This window comes from Palaemon carinicauda, chromosome 15, assembly GCF_036898095.1.
Source record: "Palaemon carinicauda isolate YSFRI2023 chromosome 15, ASM3689809v2, whole genome shotgun sequence".
Taxonomy (NCBI): domain Eukaryota; kingdom Metazoa; phylum Arthropoda; class Malacostraca; order Decapoda; family Palaemonidae; genus Palaemon; species Palaemon carinicauda.
The window spans coordinates 18,945,856-18,967,535 of NC_090739.1; the positions used below are offsets into that span (position 1 = coordinate 18,945,856).

The following is a 21,680-nucleotide window of genomic DNA, read 5'->3' on the forward strand; positions in this document are numbered from 1 at the left end:
TATATATATATATATATATACTGTATATATATATATATATATATATATATATATATATATATACTGTATATATATATATATATATATATATATATATATATATATATATATATATATATATATACTGTATATATATACTGTATATATATATATATATATATATATATATATATATATACTGTATATATATATATATATATATATATATATATATATATATATATATATATATATATATATATATATATATACGTGTGTGAATGTATTTATGGATGAGTGGATTTAGCGATTATTTTCAATATGAAACAAAATCACCTAGTTTTCAAATATATTTATCTACATATTCAAGTATCTATTTATATGATTATTTATTTAAACAAAAAAGTACTTATATGTGCTTAGAGTTACCCCGGGTCTTCCATAAAAACTTAACACGGGCTTTTTCCTTATATACGGTAAGTCTCTGAAGACCTTTCCAGCCTGTTCCTTTGCCTCAGAGTGTCCATTAACGCCATCAACCTTCAAGTTATTCTTGCAGGATATTCTAAGAACATTTTTTTTCTTTACTTTTGTACATTTGCTGTAATTTAGTGGGAAAATCATTCCACTTTATTCTAATACACTGGGAAAATCATTCTTCTTTTTTGTAGTACAGTGGGAAAATCATTCCACTTTTTCCAATACAGTAGGAAAATCATTCCATTTTTTTCTAATACAGTGGGAAAATCATTCCACCTTTTTCCAATACAGTAGGAAAATCATTCCACTTTTCTCTAATGCTGTGGGAAAATCAATCCACTTTTTCTAATACCGTGGGAAAATCATTCCACTTTTTCCAATACAGTAGGAAAATCATTCCATTTTTTTTCTAATACTGTGGGAAAATCATTCCACCTTTTTCCAATACAGTAGGAAAATCATTCCACTTTTCTCTAATGCTGTGGGAAAATCAATCCACTTTTTCTAATACCGTGGGAAAATCATTTCACTTTTTCCTAATACAGTGGGAAAATCATTCCACTTTTTTTCTAATACAGTGGGGAAATCATGCCACTTTTTTCTTATACAGTGGGAAAATCGTTCCACTTTTTTTTTATACATGGGGACAATCATTCCACTTTATTCTAATACAGTCGGAAAATCATTCCACTTTTGTTCTAATGCAGTGGGAAAATCGTTCCACTTTTTTTCTTATACTGTGGGACAATCATTCCACTTTTTTCTCTTATACAGTGGGAATATCATTCCACTTTTTTCTAATACAATGGGAAAATTGTTCCACTTTTTTTCTTATACAGTGGGACAATCATTCCACTTTATTCTAATACAGTGGGAAAATCATTCCACTTTTTTCTAATGCAGTGGGAAAATCGTTCCACTTTTTTCTCTTATACAGTGGGAATATCATTCCACTTTTTTCTAATGCAGTGGGAAAATCGTTCCACTTTTTTTTTCTTATACAGTGGGACAATCATTCCACTTTTTTCTAATACAGTGGGAAAATCGTTCCACTTTTTTTTCTTATACTGTGGGACAATCATTCCACTTTTTTCTAATGCAGTGGGAAAATCGTTCCACTTTTTTCTCTTATACAGTGGGACAATCATTCCACTTTTTTCTCTTATACAGTGGGAATATCATTCCACTTTTTTCTAATGCAGTGGGAAAATCGTTCCACTTTTTTTTCTTATACTGTGGGACAATCATTCCACTTTTTTTTAATGCAGTGGGAAAATCGTTCCACTTTTTTCTCTTATACAGTGGGACAATCATTCCACTTTTTTCTCTTATACAGTGGGAATATCATTCCACTTTTTTCTAATGCAGTGGGAAAATCGTTCCACTTTTTTTTCTTATACAGTGGGACAATCATTCCACTTTTTTCTAATGCAGTGGGAAAATCGTTCCACTTTTTTCTCTTATACAGTGGGAAAATCGTTCCACTTTTTTTTCTTATACAGTGGGACAATCATTCCACTTTTTTCTAATGCAGTGGGAAAATCGTTCCACTTTTTTCTCTTATACAGTGGGACAATCATTCCACTTTTTTCTCTTATACAGTGGGAATATCATTCCACCTATTTCTAATGCAGTGGGAAAATCGTTCCACTTTTTTTTCTTATACTGTGGGACAATCATTCCACTTTTTTTTAATGCAGTGGGAAAATCGTTCCACTTTTTTCTCTTATACAGTGGGACAATCATTCCACTTTTTTCTCTTATACAGTGGGAATATCATTCCACTTTTTTCTAATGCAGTGGGAAAATCGTTCCACTTTTTTTTCTTATACAGTGGGACAATCATTCCACTTTTTTCTAATGCAGTGGGAAAATCGTTCCACTTTTTTCTCTTATACAGTGGGAAAATCGTTCCACTTTTTTTTCTTATACAGTGGGACAATCATTCCACTTTTTTCTAATGCAGTGGGAAAATCGTTCCACTTTTTTCTCTTATACAGTGGGAAAATCGTTCCACTTTTTTCTCTTATACAGTGGGACAATCATTCCACTTTTTTCTCTTATACAGTGGGAATATCATTCCACTTTTTTCTAATGCAGTGGGAAAATCGTTCCACTTTTTTTTCTTATACAGTGGGACAATCATTCCACTTTTTTCTAATGCAGTGGGAAAATCGTTCCACTTTTTTCTCTTATACAGTGGGAAAATCGTTCCAATTTTTTCTCTTATACAGTGGGACAATCATTCCACTTTTTTCTCTTATACAGTGGGAATATCATTCCACCTATTTCTAATGCAGTGGGAAAATCGTTCCACTTTTTTTTTTCTTATACAGTGGGACAATCATTCCACTTTTTTTCTAATACAGTGGGAAAATCGTTCCACTTTTTTCTCTTATACAGTGGGACAATCATTCCACTTTTTTCTCTTATACAGTGGGAATATCATTCCACCTATTTCTAATGCAGTGGGAAAATCGTTCCACTTTTTTTTTCTTATACAGTGGGACAATCATTCCACTTTTGTTCTAATGCAGTGGGAAAATCGTTCCACTTTTTTCTCTTATACAGTGGGACAATCATTCCACTTTTTTCTCTTATACAGTGGGAAAATCATTCCACTTTTTTCTAATGCAGTGGGAAAATCGTTCCACTTTTTTTTCTTATACAGTGGGACAATCATTCCACTTTTTTTCTAATACAGTGGGAAAATCGTTCCACTTTTTTTTCTTATACAGTGGGACAATCATTCCACTTTATTCTAATACAGTGGGAAAATCATTCCACTTTTTTCTAATGCAGTGGGAAAATTGTTCCACTTTTTTTCTTATACAGTGGGACAATCATTCCACTTTTTTCTAATAGTGTGGGAAAATCATTCCATCTTTCTCTAATACAGTGGGAAAATCATTCCACTTTTCACTAATACAGTGAGAAAATCATTCCATTTTTTTAATACAGTAGGAAAATCATTTCACTTATTTCTAATGCAGTGGGAAAATCATTCCACTTTTTTTCTAATATATTGGGGAAATCATTCCATTTTTTTCTAATACAGTAGGAAAATCATTCCACTTTTTTCTAATACAGTGAGAAAATCATTCCATTTTTTTAATACAGTAGGAAAATCATTCCACTTATTTCTAATGCAGTGGGAAAATCATTCCACTTTTTTTCTAATACATTGGGGAAATCATTCCATTTTTTTTCTAATACAGTAGGAAAATCATTCCATTTTTTTCTAATACAGTAGGAAAATCATTCCACTTTTTTCTAATACAGTGGGAAAATCATTCCACTTTTCTCTAATGCAGTGGGAAAATCATTCCACATTTTTTCTAAGACCGTGGGAAAATAATTCCACTTTTTTCTAATACAGTGGGAAAATCATATCAGTTTTTTCTAATGCAGTGGGAAAATCATTCCACTTTTTCTTATACAGTGGGAAAATCATTCCACTTTTCTTATACAGTGGGAAAATCATTCCATTTTTTTCCGATACAGTGGGAAAACCATTCCATTTTTTTTCTAATACAGTGGGAAAATCATTCCAATTTTTTCTAATACAGTGGGAAAATCATTCCACTTCTCTAATACAGTGGGAAAATCATTCCACTTCTCTAATACAGTGGGAAAATCATTCCACTTTTTATTATTCCACTTTTTTCTTATACAGTGGGAAAATCATTCCACATTTTTCCAATACAGTGGGAAAATCATTCCACTTTTTTTCTAATACAGTGGGAAAATCATTCCACTTTTTTCTAATACAGTGGGAAATCATTCCATTTCTTTCTATTACAGTGGGAAAATCATTCTACTTTTTTCTATTAGTGGGAAAATAATTCCACTTTTTTTAATACAATGGGAAAATCGTTCTACTTTTTTATATTACAATGGGAAAATTGACCCACCTTTCTCTAATAATTTGGAAAAATGTCTCATATTCTCTTTATTACAATGGGAAAATTAGCCAACTTTTTATTTTATACGGTAAAAAAAATAGTCCCATTTTCTGTATTGAAGTGAGAAAATCATTATACTTTTTCTCTAATACTGTAGGAAAATCATCCGACTTTTCTCTATTACTATGGGAAAATCATCCCACCTTTTCTCTAATATTGTATTAATATCATTCTACTTTTTTCTAATACAATGGAAAAATAGTCCCATTTTGGTCTAATACAATGGGAAAATTATCCCACATTTTCTCTAATGCTGTGATAATATCATCCCACTTTTTCTTTAATAAAGTGTTAAAATTATCCTTCTTTTTCTCTAATGCAGTGGTAAAATCATCCATCTTTTTCCTCTAATACAGTGGTGAAATCATCCATCTTTTTTCTCTAATACAGTGGTGAAATTATCCATCTTTTTATCTAATACACTGGGAAAGTCATACATCTTTTTCTCTAATACAGTGGTAAAATCATCCATCTTTTTCTCTAATACAGCGATGAAATCGTGCATCTTTTTCTCTAATACATTGGTAAAATCATCGCACAATTTTTTTAATATAGTGGTAAAATCATCCCACTTTTTTCTCAAATACAGTGGTAAAATCAACCATCTTTGTCTCTAATACAGTGGTAAAATCATGCATCTTTTCCTCTAATACAGCGGTGAAATCATTCATCTTTTTCTCTATTACATTGGTAAAATCAGACATTTTTTTCTCTAATACATTGGTAAAATCATCCCATTTTTCTCTCTAATACAGTGGTAAAATATTCCATCTATTTCTCTAACACATTGGTAAAATCATCCATCTTTTTCTTTAATACAGTGGTGAAATTATCCATCTTTTTCTCTAGTACATTGGTAAAATCATCCCACTTTTTCTCAGATACAGTGGTAAATTCATCTCACTTTCTCTAATACAGTGGTAAAATCATCCATATTTTTTATCTAATACAGTGGTGAAATAATCCATCTTTTTCTCTAATGTATTGGTAAAATCATCCATCACTTTTCTCTAATACAGTGGTGAAATCATCCATCTTTTTCTGTAATACATTTGTAAAATCATCCATCACTTTTCTCTAATACAGTGGTGAAATCATCCATCTTTTTCTCTAATACATTTGCAAAATCATCCATCTTTTTCTCTAATACTATATGAAAATCATTCGAGTTTCTCTAATACAGTTGGGAAATCATCCCACTTTCAGCATCATATTGCAGCATCTCCTCCCTACATCACAATCCCCTGATGTCTTTAATTTTTCAAGAATTTTTGCCAACCCTTAATGCTCTACTGTCATATTCACTACAATTATCTTACGTCTCTTTTCCATTAGCAATTTTCTATAAGTTGAAGTGATAGTCGCCCCGTTATTACCTCAGAAATTTTCTATAACAGCGCAGCCCTCATGTGCATCTTTTTATCTGAAATTCCTTCCAACACTCCCTTATCAACACTTTCAGAATAATCGTCTTTGTTGTATTTCTTACGGACCTTGCATTATTTAGTACTCAAAATGATATTGATTTACTTATATTTTGTTCGTTATTAATCGTATTCATTAGATAAATCTTGTAAGCTAAATGCTGTCTCCTCTCCAACATTAACTGATATGAGCTCATCACGTCTCTTTCTTAGTACCCTCTATACGTCAATGTTTTATGTTTTACTTCATTTATCATTAACCTTCACTCTCTTGCAGCATTATATTTTGATAAAAGTTACATTCATTTTAGCCAGAGGAATATAATGTTCACAATTCATCCTACTCCAATACTCAACGAAGCGAGAAAGGGCCGATAGGGCACGGCCCCTGATTTCAAAGGATTCCCCCACTTATGCCACATCTCCACAGATCATCATCGTGCCTGCTTTCTCCAACACCAACTCCATCTCCTTACCCTCTTTTCTCCCTCATTTTCGATACAAACTGGTGTATTTCCGAAATTCGTCTAACTTTTGTTCCCCACCATCGATCAGGCAAAATTCAAGGTGTGTCTTCTGTATAAAAGCGCCCCCCCCCCCCCTCCCACGCTCATATGCCAGATGCTGCCACTACACAGTCTATGATACGCACACATACTTTAGCGAATGACTGGTTCCCAATTTCAAGCTTGCCATAAGTATAGCCACCCTCATAGCCATGCTAAGGCAGATATCTACAAGGTGAACAGATACTTGGAAGAAAAGACAAAAAAAATATATATATATATATATATATATATATATATATATATAGAGAGAGAGAGAGAGAGAGAGAGAGAGAGAGAGAGAGAGAGAGAGAGAGAGAGAGAGAGAGAGTATGGGGGACAGGTTGGAGAGGGGCTGGGAATCTATGAAGGCTGGCATCAGTAGAGAATCCGTTTCAAACCAGATGCCCTCCCCTATCAGTCCTTTCTCGCTGTGTTGAGTAAAGTAGAGAACATTTAACCCTGACTTTTTTGTTTGTTTGTATTTTACCTTCTTACTTTAGTATTAATCAAGTTACTCTTCCAAAAAATTTTATCCATGACATAAGATGTCTGATATTTCCTTATCGTCTATAACTACATATCATCTTTACAAAAAAACAATGTTCAAATATTTCAGTTGCTTTCAGAAAATGTCATTAAATTAACATTAATGACATTCCAGATGGTGCTATCCGTCTGTTTGTTTGCTCGTGTACTTATCTAAATATTATGGTGGTGACAATTTTAAGATATTTATATTTAGATATTAAATGTAATTAAATGTAAATTGCACACATATGAAGATTGTACGAGACTGACGAGAGAAGGAAGGAGACAACGTGTGTTAATAATCCGACCTTTATAGTGGCATTTTATTTTCGTGGGTTGATATATAGTATATAGACTGGTTGCCGAAAGATAAACCGTTGAAAGACCAACTGGTCGAAATGACAATTAGTATAACGACAATTCGTCAAAAAAGACTTAATATATAGAACAAAACTAAAAAAATCAAATCATTATGAAAACAAAAACAAATTGAAAATAACTTGTCCTTTCAATTTGATGATACAAAGAAGAATGCTTAAAACAAAATATGTAAATCTAAGACAAGAATATATATAAAAACAGTATTTTACTACTAAAGTATAAATAAAAACAGTTTAAGTTTTCTCGCACCTTTTTGTGTCTTGTTGAACCTAATTTTACAGATGGTATACGGTTTTGAATTTAAGACTTAATTTTTGTGTTCTAAACTAAAGTATTTTAAACTACAAAAATACTTATTATTGTCAAATGATCATGTAAAAAGTTAACGAGCCAGTTGAGTGATAATTAGACTTTTCGACTAATTGTTCCTTCCATGAATTTGTCGATCGACCTGTTTGTATTTTAGCTGTGTATATATATATATATATATATATATATATATATATATATATATATATATATATATATATATATAAATATATATATATATATATATATATATATATATATATATATATATATATATATATATATATATATATATATTCATGTAGTATATATATATATATATATATATATAAATATATATACATATATTCATGTAGTATATATATATATATATATATATATATATATATATATATGTGTGTGTGTGTGTGTGTGTGTGTGTGTGTGTGTGTGTGTTCTTTGTAGAGATTGTCACTAAAGAGTTTAGACATTTTACGTACGGTTTTTCAATTACCTCTTTCGTCCAATTTTCCTGTCGACGAATAGTTATTTCGCCTAATTGTCTTTTTGACTAATTATCAGTCGACCAACTGTCTTTCGACCAGTCGTCAAGCTACCATAATAGATACAGTACATTACTCTAGTCCATTTCAGCAGAACATCTATATAACATCTGTAAGAAGACCTTTCCCAATCAGACACAATGGATGTTACAGTGAAAATTCTGAAATGAAAGGATTTCTTGTTATTAGTAAGTAAATACATAGATAAAGGAATAAATAGATACGCAAGAAAATTGGCATTCAGAGCAAATAATCAAAGGCAATCCCTTTAGGTGATGAAAGAAATTCAATGACATAACTTCAGTTGCATACAACTGAATAGAACGTCAGGGATAGATGGATACAAGTAAAAACAAATGTGATGTAGAAGAGAAGATGGATGGAATTTCTTATTGGAGGCAAGAACTGAGTAGCGAATCGGGGAGGAGATGGAGTCATTAGAACTCTGTGATATCTATAAGTAAGAGAATTTCGTGCAAGTCTTTGTAAGGTTGTAAATTCCATATGGTTTGAAAAACAGCTTTAGATCTTTGCTCCATTTTGATAGAAGACAAGTACTGATATAATCTGCATAAGGTAGAATTCTAGGACTAATTTGACGTGCAATCATAACTTAGTTTATTTGGTAAAAAATGCACTCCTCTCTTGATAACTTCAATGGACTTGATTTATTATATTACATGCAAATGCATTTTACCTACGCATCTGAATTCATGAATTTTAAAAAATCCTAATGCCGGGGCTGGCGTGAAGACTCGCCAATCCCAACCAACAGTAAATGCGCTCGTATAAAATTCATTGATACAGAAGGGAGTGTTTGAGAGATAATACTCGAAGCCGAAGAAAGTTCTCGAGAGATAATACTCAAACGTCTGCAGAGGCTTTCGATCTTCCTCGAGATCCTCTTTAGTTACCCGGCACTCGGCGTGCGATCAGGATGGATGCGTACCCCAGAGCCGGGAACAACAAGCAGTAAAATCATAGCAATTCCCGATGGAATGTGAATTGGAAACGAAAAGCGTAGTCATAATTTCACTCATTCTTCGAGGAATGAAAGATATTTTCTCTTATCCGAATAAAATGTATTTATTGTATACGCTGCGGCGTTCTTGTTTCAAGAATCCATCGAAAACAAGCAGGCAGTATAAATGCAAATTATGGATAGGACTCGCATATCCCGACTTTCTCTGTCTCTTGAGGAAGTGGTGTCGGTTTTCGTCGTATTTCAAGTAAGCTTGGGAAGAAAATCTCACTGAAACCGAAGTAAATAAACATGTTTAGATAGATGAAAATTGTATTTGGCTGCAAAATGCAAAATCGCAGTAATTTATCTGGATTCTCGGAGAGTGAAAAAGGTTGTCTTTAAATAGTTTCAAGCGGAATGTGGTAGACAAGGAGAGAGAGAGAGAGAGAGAGAGAGAGAGAGAGAGAGAGAGAGAGAGAGAGAGAGAGAGAGAGAGAGAGAGAGGGCAATATTTGAAGTACAGTATACGTTAATATTTCAAACAGTTATTATTATTGTCGTTGTCTAGAAAATTATAAAATCAATCACATTTTATATCACATTTCTAACGTTATTGCATATTGATATTCAATTATTTCTATGATACCTTTACCCGGTAATATTTTGACTGAGAATCCCAACAGCATCAGAAAGTTCAGAGGTCATTCGGAAAATGTTCTCCTGCGCCGTTCAACTTCGAAGTTATTTCAGAGGCTTAGCTGAAGATGCTTTTAATGGACGTGTCGGCGATTTTCACTCGCATTTCCAGATTAGATCGAGATGTGATCGAAGGGGGAAAATGTCGAGAAACTTTATCGAGTTCATCGTCACTTTGACTATAGTATCGGAAGGCAGTTCAGATCTAAGCAGTTATGAAAAGGACCAGTGTACGCTACCCGCCAAATATGACGGCTAAATAATATTTTGGATCGATATGCCCACCCGCCTTTCCTAACTACCACATGGCAGTCTGGGTAATTTGTGGCAGATGGTGCTTTCTGTGTGGTTACCTTCCGCTCAGCGTGACAATATATATATATATATATATATATATATATATATATATATATATATTATATATATATATATATATATATATATAGTCAGCCACTTGCTCCTTATTATTTAAAGGAGATTAATGACTGGCTGTCACCCATTCAGTCATTGACAAAAGGGTAATAAATTAACAGCTAATTCCATTATGTATTTGATTTATATATATATATATATATATATATATATATATATATATATATATATATATATATATATATATATATATATATATATGTATAGAGAGAGAGAGAGAGAGAGAGAGAGAGAGAGAGAGAGAGAGAGAGAGAGAGAGAGAGAGAGAGAGAGAGAGAGAGAGAGAGTATGTGTGTGTGTGTGTTTAGATATACCCTGTACATTATCAAGCAAGAGTATATAGATTTGGCTTCCACATTAGAGAAAATATTCACACTAATTGCTACATTACTTTTTTGCAAAAGTGCATGCAGAGAATTATTCTATTTTAAGCTCCCAAAGTAATAATGATTACCCTTTACTAAAATTAAAGAATGTTACTAGATAAGTAGCCGTTTATAGATAAGGGATACCAACTTTACCAGATATTTTATTAAACCTAAATAAATCAGACACCATAAATTCTCTTATTTTTTATTAAAAGAATAGATGAGCGGCCTGGCAGAATCCCGACTATATTCTTGAACAATAAAGTTCGCAATTTTCGTTTTAGCTACGTTTTTCCTTTATCAGTTGAAATTTATTGAAATTCCGGTGACATTGAGGTTGGTACCTCTAATCCTTCTATTTGCCAGTTAGCGTGAATTTTTGGGTGAAACGCCTCTTTTTCCCCTGAATATTTGAAACAACTAAATAAAAAAACACTAATCTGTTGAAGATAAGATAGATAAAGTCGGTAATTAAAACCCTTGCAATTTAAAAAGTACTTTTCCTTCAGGTGCATAATGTGTCCACTTTCCCTCCTCTAAAGTGTGTTAAAGTATAAGAAACCTGTTGTGCTTATTGCTTGCTTCCAGCCAGGGAGAGAATCCAATCTTATAATTAGGGGACCTAATTGATCCTTATTTCCGTCAAACGAGCATTAACGATTATCATGGCAGCTCCTAATCAAGAGCGCAATATCCTGTTTATGATGAAATCAGGTATTTCTTAAAGATCGAAAGAATATCATAATATTTCTTTCAACTTTTTTGAGCGAATTTTCCATTACATATAGAACTATCTAAAATCACAGTAAACAAGTTAGATATGAATTTGACGCTGTGGAAGATGATGTATTGATTTCACTGTAAGCATTACTTAGGGGTCTTTGCTAAATCGTCCCTTCGTCTATTGATGCTCCCACTTTTTAGCCTTCCATTTTATCACCGTTTTTGCTTCGTTTCTCTCAACTCACAGTCCGACCCCTTTCAACTTTTACATGGTATTGTATAAATTATGTAGTTTGTTTTGTCGGTTGCACCTATGCGCCCCATGGTCAGCATCTGGTCATATGGCCTAAATTCATAAATAAACTCAATCCAATACAACACAAAACTAAATCACCTGCACTGTGCTAGAAAAAAAAAAAAAAAAAAAAACTAACTGTATATAAGATCGCTATGGGTGCTTATCAACTCTCATCTTATAATTACTTTCCCAGTTCGCATAAAATTTCTGAATAGGCCATTCAACTCGAAGGTTACCATGAGAAAACCTAAACTTTTGACTTGCACAATCACAAGTTAAGTCGCCTCCGAAAAGGGTAAATCCATTAGAGGTCAGGTCACGTTCGAACAGGGTGAATCGTGTAGAGATCAAATTACTTCAAACAGGGTTAATCGTTTATAGGTTAGGTCACTTCAGAGCAGGGTGATTTGCGTGGTTGGAAGTCGGGTCATCTACGAACAAGGTGAATCATATTAGGTCAGGTCATCTACGGACAGGATGAATCGAACTAAGGTCGTGCCACCTCCGATCAGGATGAATGTGCAGGTTAGCCCACTTTCTAAGAGTCAAGAAGAGTTATTTGGGAGATGCAACATGATTGAAACGGTTACCAAGAAACTTCGTAGTCAAGCAGTGATATGGATTGTTAGGTCCTTCTCCCAATAAGTCGGTCCCATATCTAAGTTACCAGCCGTTGCTAGGAAGAATTACTTTAGCCATTTCCAGAATAAGACTTTTTCGACGTATATATATCAGATATAAATCTAAATACTTGTAGATTACATACATCATAATTGGACTGTTATAAACAGGTATCGACAGAATAACAGATGATATCTTCTGGTAATTAACACATACACACCAAGTAACTCTCCAAAACTTCATATAATCTGTCTATGTTAAGCATTCCCCGAAATAGACATGATGAACTCCATATCAGTATAGAGTAACGTGGTAATAAATCCGGCTAAGCCTAAAAGATAAGCACTAACAATCAAGGTATAGCTTTGTAAATATTAACCTTATCAAATACACAGCTCACCGGCCCTATTTGTATTGGGAAAGGGCACAAAGGAATCAATTGTGCGTACGATATACTACCCATGAATTTTAAATAATTGTCATTCTGTCAATGTCACGTACTCTTGCACATCATATGCTTGGAACTTACTGCTCAGTTACATCAGTGCATAGTATTCCATATCAATCGATCCCATCGTCAGGGATAAAGCATGAACATTTCCACAAATTACTAAACGTGGAAAGAATCATAACAATTATATTAACATACAGATATGGTTATTAAGACATTTAAATTTTTGGTCGTAGTGATATAATTCATCTTTGTTTATCGTAATTTATACAGTCCAAAATTTTGAATTTTCCGCTTTCCATCTCTTCTAGTAAATAAGAACATTTCTAGAAGCGGAAATGTCATTTCATATATATATATATATATATATATATATATATATATATATATATATATATATATATATATATATATTTATATATATATACTGTAAATATATATATATATTTATATATATATATATATATATATATATATATATATACTGTATATATATACTGTATATATATATATATATATATATATATATATATATAATATATATATATATATATATATATACATATATATATACAGTATATATATATTTATATATAAAACCTGTATATATATATATATATATATATATATATATATATATATATATATATATATATATATATATAATATATATATATATACAGTATATATATATATATATATATATATATATATATATATATATATATATATATATAAATTATTTGAGTGTATGTGTGTGTGTATGCTCATGTAATATTTCTATTCAAACTTATGTAGCTTGCAAAAGTAAAGGAAATTCATTGACATCCTGTCATTTTCAGTCTTTTACGATTAAGAAAAAATAGTGTTTACGTCTAATAAAGATATTCTGTGTTCAAGTTCACTGAAGTATATATCTTTACCAAAACACTACCCTTTATGTATCATACCTTTCCTTTCCCAGGGAAAAAAAACCTTGGCCAATTTTCTTTTTTTTTAGGAACTTGACGTAATGTATGTTACCTTACGAACAAAGTTTCATAATTAATGTCGTCTCTTTACACATTGCTTGACTTACAAGCTCAGTTTACTTTAGTTCAGTGTTCATAATTCACTAATTTTAGCTCTTTGGAATGAATATTTTTCTTGAAAATCTTCACTTATGGTGACGAGTTTGAAAGCGAATTAAAGAAATTCCTGCATGAATTTATAAAGCTAAAAAGAGATATTTCTAATATTTTTCCTAATTCTCACAGTCCAACGTATTTTGAATATATTAATGAAAAATCCTTCATATATTTATGGATTACATGGAGGAAAACGAATGGAATAACACATGCGAGGAGATATAGGAACAATAAAATTGAATCCTTCAAATGGAGATGTAATCCTATAGGGGCGTCCCAATGATGCTTTTGTTGCCATGGCAACTATCTTGCCCTTAGGCAAAGCCCCTCTAGTTTGGTTCACTTAAGAGAAGTGTCTCTTCTTTCCCCTTTGTAATGCGTGCCATAAAGTTTATCAATTAATCCAATGAACGTGTTGAGAATGAATCGAATCCTGCCTCTCTCTCTCTCTCTCTCTCTCCTCTCTCTCTCTCTCTCTCTCTCTCTCTCTCTCTCTCTCTCTCTCTCTCCTCTCTCTCTCTCTCTCTCTGTAGTCTTTATTTTAGGATATTCTTATTTATATACATACTATTAAATGGCTTTTAAGTTTCTATTCTTTTATTTCTTATGAAAGGTTATTCATCGGGAAAAAATTGATCAGTAATGCGAGTTATTACAAAAATATCTGAATAAAAATGTTTAAGTATATTGCAGGCAAGAAAGTACTTATTTATCATAGCTATCTCATGGGGTGTCAATTAAATAATTTTTAATTTGATAATCGACTTCCATAAAAAATGAAATTGAAAGGACATGTGCTTCGAAGAAAAGACCACAAAATGATCATAAAAAGAATTTGCCTACGAGAACTTTCACGATTCTTAAAACTTCATTTTTTTTCATTGTTCTTTATCATCATTTTGTTTTCATCATTTCCGGATGATGTCTATTCTTCCTCTGCTTCCTCTTTCCCTTTTCTTATTCTGTGTTAGGCGAAGTTGGGTGAGGAGTTTGGGTGAAACGTAGATTTCAGGAAATTCTGAGATCAGGCTTTATCACTGACGAAGACGATGAGAGAAATGCAAATTTCGTTGAACTTTTCTCATGTCGGATTCCTGACGATAAGGAGAACAGGAAAAAGGGATGGAGAGAAGATGAGACCATCAAAAGGCCTTCATGATTAAATCTATGAGGTTTTCGAGAAATGAAAGAGAGAGAGAGAGAGAGAGAGAGAGAGAGAGAGAGAGAGAGAGAGAGAGAGAGAGAGAGAGAGAGAGAGAGAGAGAGAGAGAAATTCATACAGTGCAGCCGTCAGTCTATCATATACTATATATATATATATATATATATATATATATATATATATATATATATATATATATATATATATATATATATGTATATATATCTATCTATATATAATATATATACATACATATATATATATATATATATATATATATATATATATATATGTGTGTGTGTGTGTGTGTGTGTGTGTGTGTGTGTATGTGTATTACTCTTTCCTGCTGTTCTGAAGAACCTCCCAACTTCTAGACAGGAAAATGAAGAGAAACACTAGTCCCCCAGGGCTGGTATCTCACCTTAATTTGGCACCAGTTTAAATGGGTACATAATCCTACATGAGGTCAACTTATACCATCTGTGCAACACTAATAGACAAAAAAATACATATGCAAGCATGCTAGGAAATAAACCTTTTACTGAACGTACTTAATAGGGAGTTTTATTGCTACTTCTTTTGCAATAGTATTCACTCGCTCCGGATATAACTGGGGTCTCTCACGAGAGATCGGTCGCTTTACAGTCTTATTGAGCTGGAATTGCTCAGGAAAAGGTGGGGAATTATATAGCTAGTAATCACGCACAATATACTCTTGTGTAAAAACTTTTCCAATACAGGATCTTTTTGTTTTACTATTATATTTACATCATTCTCTATTTGACTTCCTGTTGTTATGTCTTTAACCTTCTTTAGAGTACGTCAATCTTTTTTATTTTATTCATATTCAATTTTATTTGATTAATATATTACAGGATATTTATTTTAACGACAAAGTAATAATAATCTAATAAAAATAATGTAAACAATTAATCTCTTAAAGTATACATTAAAGAACTCATAATTGATTGACAGTAGATTCACAATAATATAAGTCAAAATAGCAAGATTGATAAAAAAACGAGATCTCGCATAAAAAATAATATTTGAAGTAATGAATTCAATATTTCCTGCATAAAGCAGCAATTAAAAGAAAGACACTTAACATACATCAAGATTAATCTGTTGCTTCAAGGAAAAATAGATGATGTGGGAACCACTAAAAAACTGCTGATTTTCAAGTTGTTCGATAGGGTTTTTTGATGCATTGAAATAGTAAAGAAACTGAAACTATCACATAATATTTCTCTTGTTAATCTTGGCATTCTTAAAGATCTTGAATTATGACACGAGGTAATAACAAGATCGTCATCATCATCTCCTCCTACACCTATTAACGCAAGGGAAACGGTTAAAAACTATAATGTAATTGAAACTCGGGGTGGCAGCGAGTAGAAACAAATAACTAATCTAGTAAGCAGTCACGTTGATAAACAGTTACATTACAAAAATGTTGCCTTGACCATAAATCTGTTCGAGAACATGAAATAACTGATGATATTGTAAAGACTCTATACTCAATACACTAACCAGTTATTTTATTTCTTTTGACTTTCCAAAATCTGGTCACTTCAGGATGTTATTTAGCAGGATTTTTTTATAGGCACCACTTAGATAAATCACGGACTCAAGAGCAAAGTACATTTACTTATTTGATTATTTTCTCCTTCCGGACATCTGAATCTCTGAAGAATTACTCTTAGGGTGTCTAAATATGGGCTTTCTTTCTTGACTCACCTGCGGTTGAATGAAGCTTATTTCTTTGTATCTTGATTAACAGAATAGTGATAAAATTGAAATACATCACAAGGTCATCTGTATGGTTGTTCCTAAAAGGGTCATAGCTTCCACAAAGGATTATATATTCGATACTCAGATTGGGCAGTCCTTAGAATGTCCTGTTCCCTTCTATGATTTCAAGTAATCTGATCTCTAAGACTTGCTTTCTATGACCCGGTTTTGGGGTGAGTTCCAATTCTTTAGGTCTGGTTTGTTATGAATATTGTTTTGCTATCCGTGTCCAGCTTCTGACACATCTTGAATTGTTCAACAAAAACTTGTGGTCCATTATATCATTGACTTTTGGGTCAAAATCTTTCTTGGCTTTACCATCCACCATATGATACATGGTATGTCCTAGTAATCCTGTCTTTTCTTTTATAACTCATCCCTAAGCAGTATTCGAGATGTTTTACTCCGACTATGACTGAATCCGGGAATTGTCAATATCAAATTGTTAAATCGATGGGACCTCTGAAGTTCAAACTCTGTGCAACTGCTTTTAGTAAAGCAAATTTACATAAGTCTGGTTTTATATTTTATATGATACTTAATTATATAAGTTATTTATATTTTTTTTATATTTTATTCTTTATTGCTATGTTTCTTTTCCGCGCAGTGCTGCTTTTACTGGTGGGACCCTTGCTGCCTGGATTATATAAATATATATATATATATATATATATATATATATATATATATATATATGTATATATATATATATATATATAAGCCTATAAATTATATATATATATCTATATATATATGTATATATATATCTATATATATATATATGTATATATAAGCCTATATATATATATATATATATATATATATATATATATATATATATATATATATATATATATATATAAATATATATATTATATATATATATGTATATGTATATATATATATATAAATATATATATTATATATATATATGTATATGTATATATACAGTATATACATATATGTAGTGTGTGTTTATTGATTAATAATGTGTTCGGCTATTCATGCACTTAAATTCATATTTATACAAGTGTGCATACATTACATACACATAAAAATTTTCTCTACCACTACATGATTAATATTATAATTTGATAGGTCAAGGCTTCAACTTGAATCTCTCTTTCATGTTTTCCATTTTTACTGTTAGTGAATTGAAACGAAGAGGGAAACGGAAATGAATGAAGAATACCGATGCTCTTGTCTTTGAGAATTACATTTTTTTTTTTCTGGAGATATGTTGCATTCACTCGTACTGCGATAACGGTTATTGTTTGCTTTGTCTATTTCTCGGTTATTATGTTGTTATTTCCTGATTTGTCAATTTTATTTCTCTTTGATAGATTGCCCTTTTCAGATTATTAGTATATTTGTAAGTTTAATGGTGATTGTTTGTCAGTGTACATTTTTCCTACAGTAATTTCAGTTTGTTTACCCTTTCTAGATCGGTTACGTGTTAAGTATAATGCTAAATGTAAAATGGTATAGATTTTTGGCATTACCTAGAAATAAAAGTAAATTTGGGAAAGAAACCGTTGCAATAGCATAGTTTGACTTCTCTATGGGGAAGTAAGTTAATAAAACAAAGAGGAACAGAAATTACTTGAAAGACTTACACAGAGCCAATATCACCCGAGAAATCGTTTTAGTTATGTAATTTAATTTCCGTTTCATCCGCGTATTTCTTCTGTGATTTCCTCGATGTCACATTCAGAGAGATTCAATACCTCAAAGACGGAATAAAGGACGCGAAACCTTTAAGACAAAGTCCTAAACATCAGTGGGGTCACAAAGACATTCGGGGCTAGAAGCACACACAAACCCACACACCCATACATTACGGTGATGAGATTTCCAATATCCGCCGTCACAACAGGGAGGCAAATGAAAAACAAATTTCTAATCTACGAAAGGAAACGTAGCCGACCTAGAGAAAAGCGTAAAGGCAGACTTTTTTTTTTTTTTTTTTTTTAGCCGACCTAGAGAAAAGCGTAAAGGCTCTTTTTTTTTTTTTTTTTAATGAATTCCATCTTTCTTCCTGGCGAAGAAAATGTTTGCAATCCTATCATCTAATTTTCTCGCTTGGTATAGAAAATTATTCCATAGAATAGTTTTGTAGAAACACATCTTCCATTCTACATAATTTAGCTTAGCGTAAGGCCTATTAACCAACACTCAAATCATTTCTTACTTAAGAAATATCGGCCTCTACCCACATCACCCTCTTTTCGTGTACGGAAAACACTAGCTAGGATATAAATACAAAGTTATCTTGAAACAAGAGAAATACTTCCAAACCTCGACTTAAGTCTGTACTTAAGACGAAGGCGCCACTCATCAATGTTGCCTTTCGTTATTCCATGCTTTTCTGTACGAGCGGTAAGCATGCAAGTCTAGGTATCTCACCTCATCCTAAAAGGTAGATTGGAAGATTTGTTGGAACTATTTTCTGTTCTTGTTGGAAAGAGAATTTGTTGATCCGAGTGATATTTACTCCGGTTTTTTTTTTTTTTTTTTTTTTTTTTTTTTGAGTTAAAGAATTATTTATATTTTCATGTTTAGTCTGTGAATATGGCCAAACATCTTGATAGTCCTGTCGGGTAATGTTAATTTGTTGATATCATGAAGTCATGATATAAATTAGCATGTAAAAATAGATTTTCTAGTACCAAGCGAGCTTTATTTTTTTTCTTTCAAGTATGGGGATCTTCAAGATAATATTTTTTTTTGAAACATTTGGAAACAATTATAGAACTCCGTTACCTGAATAACAGAACATTTTCTGGCATTTTTACTTACCATTAAAACAGAAAAGGCTTATTCCTAAATTATTTTAGAATTCTTATATTTAATATTAAAAAAATGATAGTACTGTAATGATTATTTTACTATTTAAGCTTTTATGTTCTTGTTTGAATGTTAGTAATCTAACAATAGACATACTACTATATGTCTCTTCCGTTTTGTCGTAATATTTTTCTGGAAAAAAATTAATGTTGTATGATTTCCTTTTTAGATATTGTTTTGCATTAAAAAGGTATATAAACAACACATGAAAGAGCTATTTCTTTCCCGTAAGTAAGCCCATTGACATTTCGATGATATTCTGTATGGTTAGTTATTATGCTCATCTCATAATTCTCTTTCTCTTTATCTTCGAATGCATCTCTTGCAAAAGTTATGTAGTTAATTCCCTCGAATACTCGACAATCTTATACTTCCGGGGCTTTTCAAGCTTCCTCATTTGAGTATAAAAACTTGCAAAATACGCACGGCTATTGTATAAGATGGTATGGCAAATTGTATAAGATGGTATGGCAAATTGTATAAGATGGTATGGCAAATTGTATAAGATCGTATGGCAAATTGTATAAGATGGTATGGCAAAGGTCAAACCGGTGTTTCAGAATTTTTAGCGTCCACTCTAGCTGTTTGACTCTTCATATCGTTGTGTTGTGTTTTATCCAGATATTAGGCCTCATTACACAGAATGCACTATAATTGTGTAACGAGTTTCCCATTACTGTGTGCAAATTATCACATAAGACTTTTTTTTACCTTAATTACATTGCTAAAAGTAGGCAGATTGAACACAGAAGGATATATACATTTTATTAACCCCCCATAATCATATCATTCATGTATGTGCGAACTTGTTACAATATTTCTTTAACTTGAATTATTCTCCACAGGATGCAAGACCATCGGACACAGGCAACTATTCCTGCGCCCCTTCGAACACCGCATATACTACCCTCAGGGTCCATGTCCTTAATGGTAAGAGAAGATGACTGTCCTTCCTTCCTCGGAAGATCTTAGCATAAGACTCACCAGGTTGATTTTTCAAACCACATACAATCCAAACTGATCGAAGGCCCGTTTCTGAATAAAGCTGAAGTCTCCCTCCTGAGTTTAGGACAACTAGGGTTTTCAATATGAGTATTATACATAGCATGTTTACATAATTAGATGTAAGTATACGTTTTGTGTTCGTGTATGTATGTACTGTATATATAACTAACGTTTTGACACGTACTACATAAGCTCTCCTTCCATAGGCGAGACCCCGGCAGCGATGCAGACAAACGGGGTTATGTCCACCTTGGTGCCTCCTTCCAGCGCCCTCCTATGGCCCATCCCACTTCACATAATGATCCTCGACCTCTTCCTCCTCCTGTGGGATCCTCCATTGCGGATTCTCTTCAGGTGGGGAGGGGGTCCTTAAGACTGCTGCGCCAGATCATCTGCCAGAGATGTCTAAGCATCACGCCCCAGCCACCTACACAGGATTATTTGCAATAACTCAAAATAACGTAACCTGGGACCGTCATAATATGACTTGACCGGCGTTTTTAAAGAGTCGCGTGCAGAGTAACAGTCAAAATGTATCCTTTTTCTTGTAAATAGAAACAGGCGGTGGACCTCTAGTGATCACATAATGTTGACTATTTATGAATCCGCCTCCTTCTCTGAAAATGTAGAGGTACACACCCTAGAAACAGTAGTATTTCGCACATAACCTGGAAAGTGCCTTGTATATAGACGATCTCAATATGATCCACATGTTGTATTGTATAAATTTAGGCTGAAAGTGGCAACAGAGTTATTTTAATGTTAGTGCTCTTAATGATCAGTGTCTAATTACCCGAATAATCCAATATATATATATATATATATATATATATATATGTACATACATACATACATGCATACATACATACACACATACATATACACACGTATACACTAATAGTATTCTCCTTTATGTATATTCATATATATATATATATATATATATACATATATATATATCTGTATATATGTACAGTATATATATATATATATATATATATATATACATATATATATAGATATATAAGTGTGTATATAT

At 32.2% G+C, this 21,680-nt stretch overlaps 1 protein-coding gene across 2 annotated transcripts in view; it reads left to right on the forward strand.

Moving 5' to 3' along the window:
* LOC137654243 (zwei Ig domain protein zig-8-like) overlaps positions 1 to 21,438 on the forward strand; it is a 690,582-nt gene extending 669,144 nt beyond the window's left edge. For both annotated transcript variants that reach the window (XM_068387873.1, XM_068387872.1), the window contains 2 exons: positions 20,482 to 20,566; positions 20,848 to 21,438. In XM_068387873.1, coding sequence (XP_068243974.1) covers positions 20,482 to 20,566; positions 20,848 to 21,014 — 252 coding nt within the window. In that variant the 3' untranslated portion in view covers positions 21,015 to 21,438. The remainder of the gene's footprint in view (positions 1 to 20,481; positions 20,567 to 20,847) is intronic.
* Positions 21,439 to 21,680: the final 242 nt, after the last annotated feature.